Genomic DNA, 3,782 nt, shown 5'->3' on the forward strand with positions numbered 1-3,782 from the left:
GAAGGCAAGGGGGTGAGCAAGAACACATTAAAAAGTAATTAATTAGTAGCCAAGTTTCCTTTTAGAGAAGAAGAGAGAGACATACAAGAGCACAATGAAGAAGAGCTCCATGCCTTCCATCCCTCCTTACCACAACCTTACAATTCAAAAGGAGCTGAAAGAAGGCTCCAAGTTGTATAAAGATCGCGGAAATGATCAGAAGGAAGAGTCTAATCATGTTGTGGAGAAGAAAGAAGAACCAGTTGCAGAAACGAATTCGAAGAAGGTAGAGTTAGAGAAGAAACCATCCATGGACATTAATGAAAGCGCTGAGGCTTTCATCAACAAATTCAGACAGCAGCTACTCATCCAGAGGCTCGAATCCATTGAGAATTACGAGCAAATGCTAGCAAGAGGCCTCTAATACTCTCTTCTCTGCATCTATTATATATATATATATATATATTTCATTGTTGTATTTATTATTGCTGTAGTATTTCTTATTTGTTGTTTGCTTGTTTCCATGACCTTCATCAACATGAATATGGTTTAAGAAGGATATAAGCATATGAATAATAACAAATAATATTTGGCTTTAATTTTCTAAGATTAGCAGCTTCTTCTTTTTTAGCTTTTAATTTTTACATTGGATGTTTTTCGTTATTCGCTTTGCTGCTGCCTTTGGGAATTTGTGCGTGCAAGTAATAATTTTGTGTTGATTTTTCTTGTTTTCTTTCAACTGGGAATAAGCATATTTCAGAGAGTTGTGTAGCAAGATTCATTGTTTTCTTTTGGCTTCTTAACAACTACCATGCTTCACTGTTATGAATCATTTGCATCATTTTAACCCTTTGACTCTGGGGTCAACAGTTCGGATTGACCTCATTTACAAAACTGTATGACCTGGGCTAATCTGCTTTTGTGTGCCTGGACTTGTTATTCTTGGCCCAATTTCGCGGCCTTGGAGTTCAGGGTCGAAGTTGGATCTTGAACAACAAAATACAAAAGTAATTGCATGTTCAAGTGTGGAGTCCTTCCCACCAATAAAAAAGTTCAAGGTAGTCCCAAAAAGTAGAACATGCATTTAATGAAACAAAAGTCTACTTCATAAAACATAATAAACGGTCCAATTAGCAAGAGCTTTGATGCTTCTTCCTAAATCCCCTAAATAATTCTAAAACATACTTTTTAATGAAACAAAAGTCTACCTCATAAAACATAATAAACGGTTCAATTAGCAAGAGCTTCGATGCTTCTTCCTAAATCCCCTGAATAATTCTAAATCAAAACATTCATTTTGGCTTCTATGTTCCATTGTCCCTCTGTAATCTCTGGAAGCATTCTAGTGACACACTACAATTCTGCACCATATATACCCCTAGCTACTCCGGCTAGCTCAACCTTCATATACGACGAAGAATATGTGCCAGGAACAATTTTTTACTGTAACACCAATAGATGTTAGGGATCTAAATTTGACCTACTTTCAGAAATGAATAATAAACTAAGCAGAACGTTGTTTTTATCTGATTATGTTTCTGGGTCCCTGGCTCCTTTAATGGAATAGGATAAGATTAATGACTAGAAGGCTGATGTTGGGGAGGTAATTAGCCCAAAATAATTAAAAATATTGGTTTTTAATGGAGATTAACATGGAGAAGGTAAAGCAATTAATGACACCTTAAAAAGCAAAAGACAAATCAAATAAAGCTTGGATAATCTTAACCCCCACATATCCCAATCTGGATTCCTTCCTGGAATTCTATAATTCTACCAAATTAAGCAGGTAGCAAACGGGGTCCACCAAAATTCAGTGACAAAAATATAAGTATTGAAAAAGAAAAAGAGCTAAGAAACGGCTCAAATACAGTTCACTTGTACTGAATCAGCAAATTCAATAGCATTTGCATTTTGGCTGACACATTTTTTTTTTAAATATTAATATTAATGTCCTTTTTATTATCACAAAATACACAAGAAAACACACAAAAAAGAAAACAAAAGAAACACGTTTTGCAGATGCATTTGCTGTTTCTTTGCTGATTCCAATGACACAGCACAGTGCTCTAGATAGCTGCTGCTGCTGCCACCACCACCACACCAACAGAGCTTTTGTATTGATTACTGCTGGACCACCTGTTGTACCTTCTGATGCTGCAATATCTGAAGGTTGACACGCGAGCATGAGCGAGCCATCTCACCAGCTAGAGGGATCACAGGGAGGTTATCGCAGTTGCATATTTCGATCATGAATCCATCTGGGTCGTGGAAGAACAGTTGATCCACGTGGATCCCACCTTCCTCTACCATCGCCCTCACATATTCCATTTCCATGTCCTTCAGCTTCTTCTCCACTGCATCCATGCTCTCACACTGTATTTATATGCAGTTTTGTATTAGAGTTTGCTGTACATATATAAGTTTAAATTGGTCTTCTTGGACTCTCTAGCAACTATCTAGTAATTAAATTCAGTTTCTTGGATTAATCCACCACTTCTTATTCCTAATTAGAGTGCATTTTTGCCTTCAAATTAGAGCTTTCGCATTCAATATTCACATGTCACCAAAAAAAAAAAAAAGTACAAGCGATTCTCTGTTTTCCTCGTTAAGAAAGAAGAGTGGCCCATTTGTGGGGTTTTTGGGAAAATTTTTGTGGTCCATTTTTAAGTGATCTTTAATTGTTACAACCTCCACGTTCAAAAAGATTGAATTAAAAAATATCTAAGTACGGTAAAAGATTATAAATCAATCATTTAAGAACCCCAAAAAAAAATAAAAAATGGAGATGAAAAATTACCTGGAACGAGATATGATTGTCCTTGGGATTAATTTCGCTTTTCTTGGGCATGTTCTCTGGGTCCTCAGACTGCAAAAGATGTATTCCAATTCCATATCCAAACAGCCTATAAACAAGACGATATAGAAACATGAAAAAAAGAAAATAAAATAAAATCTTTCAAGAGTCGAAAACAGAGCATGAAAATTTTCTTCTTCTTTTTTTTATTTTTTTTTATTTTTCACACATTGCCTTGAATGAGAATTTACCATGCACCATCGAAATTGAACGATCCGGGCCTCCTGATGGGTACAAATCCAAGAACATTCTGATAAAAACTAATGGATTCGTCAACTGATCGACAAATGAGCGAGATGTGGTTCAAAGACTTCAGATGCAGGGGGTTTTCCACAATTTCCTTCATTTTTTTTTTCCCAAGAAAATCATAAACAATCAATGAGAAAATTAATTGCCAACCTGGAAAAGATGAGTAATAAAAAGAAAATAAAGATTTGCTGAACTCTCAGTGTCTCAACAAAGAATTTGGGTTATGTTTTTCTCAGATAGAAGTTTGAAAAAAAAAGAAATCAAAATGGAGGATAGAGATGAAAGAATTTGATTAATTGGGTGAGAAAGAAAGAGAGAAAACAGGAAGTGGTTGAGTTAGTCACGGCAGTCCACCAAGTGAACCGCAGGTGGTGCTCTCTATATATAGACCATGAAGGGAGCTTCATGTTCACCACGTGTCAGATCACTATGACCTCTGCCACGTAGATTCCACGTCGCTGGTTCAGAGGTACAGTGTTACCCATCAACTACTTGGCTCGCCGTTCACGTGCAAGTTGGCAACTTTTTTTTTTTTTTGGAATGATTTTGGATTTTTGTTTATTATATAATAATAATAATAATATAACTTTCTGAAATTAAAGAATTTATTGGGATCTTTGAGTATTTTTATAATTATATTTTATTTTTAGAATGAGCCTTTTTATAATTGATTGATTGCTAAATATTTCAATTTGGGGGA

General features: G+C 35.5%; 2 protein-coding genes across 2 annotated transcripts; one reads left to right on the plus strand and one right to left on the minus strand.

The window, feature by feature from the left end:
* Window positions 1-1,982, plus strand: LOC107408349 (uncharacterized). The gene has a single exon (XM_016015735.4). The coding sequence runs from the start codon at window positions 95-97 to the stop codon at window positions 401-403; it is 309 nt and encodes a 102-aa protein (XP_015871221.1). The 5' UTR covers window positions 1-94; the 3' UTR covers window positions 404-1,982.
* On the minus strand, window positions 1,829-3,455 carry LOC107408212 (glyoxylase I 4). The gene is made up of 3 exons (XM_016015591.4): window positions 3,025-3,455; window positions 2,777-2,882; window positions 1,829-2,352 (listed from the first exon to the last, which is right to left on the minus strand). The coding sequence occupies exons 1-3, from the start codon at window positions 3,177-3,179 to the stop codon at window positions 2,101-2,103; spliced, it is 513 nt and encodes a 170-aa protein (XP_015871077.1). The 5' UTR covers window positions 3,180-3,455; the 3' UTR covers window positions 1,829-2,100.
* Between the last annotated feature and the right edge of the window lie 327 nt (window positions 3,456-3,782).

Source organism: Ziziphus jujuba, chromosome 1, assembly GCF_031755915.1.
Source record: "Ziziphus jujuba cultivar Dongzao chromosome 1, ASM3175591v1".
Classification (NCBI taxonomy): domain Eukaryota; kingdom Viridiplantae; phylum Streptophyta; class Magnoliopsida; order Rosales; family Rhamnaceae; genus Ziziphus; species Ziziphus jujuba.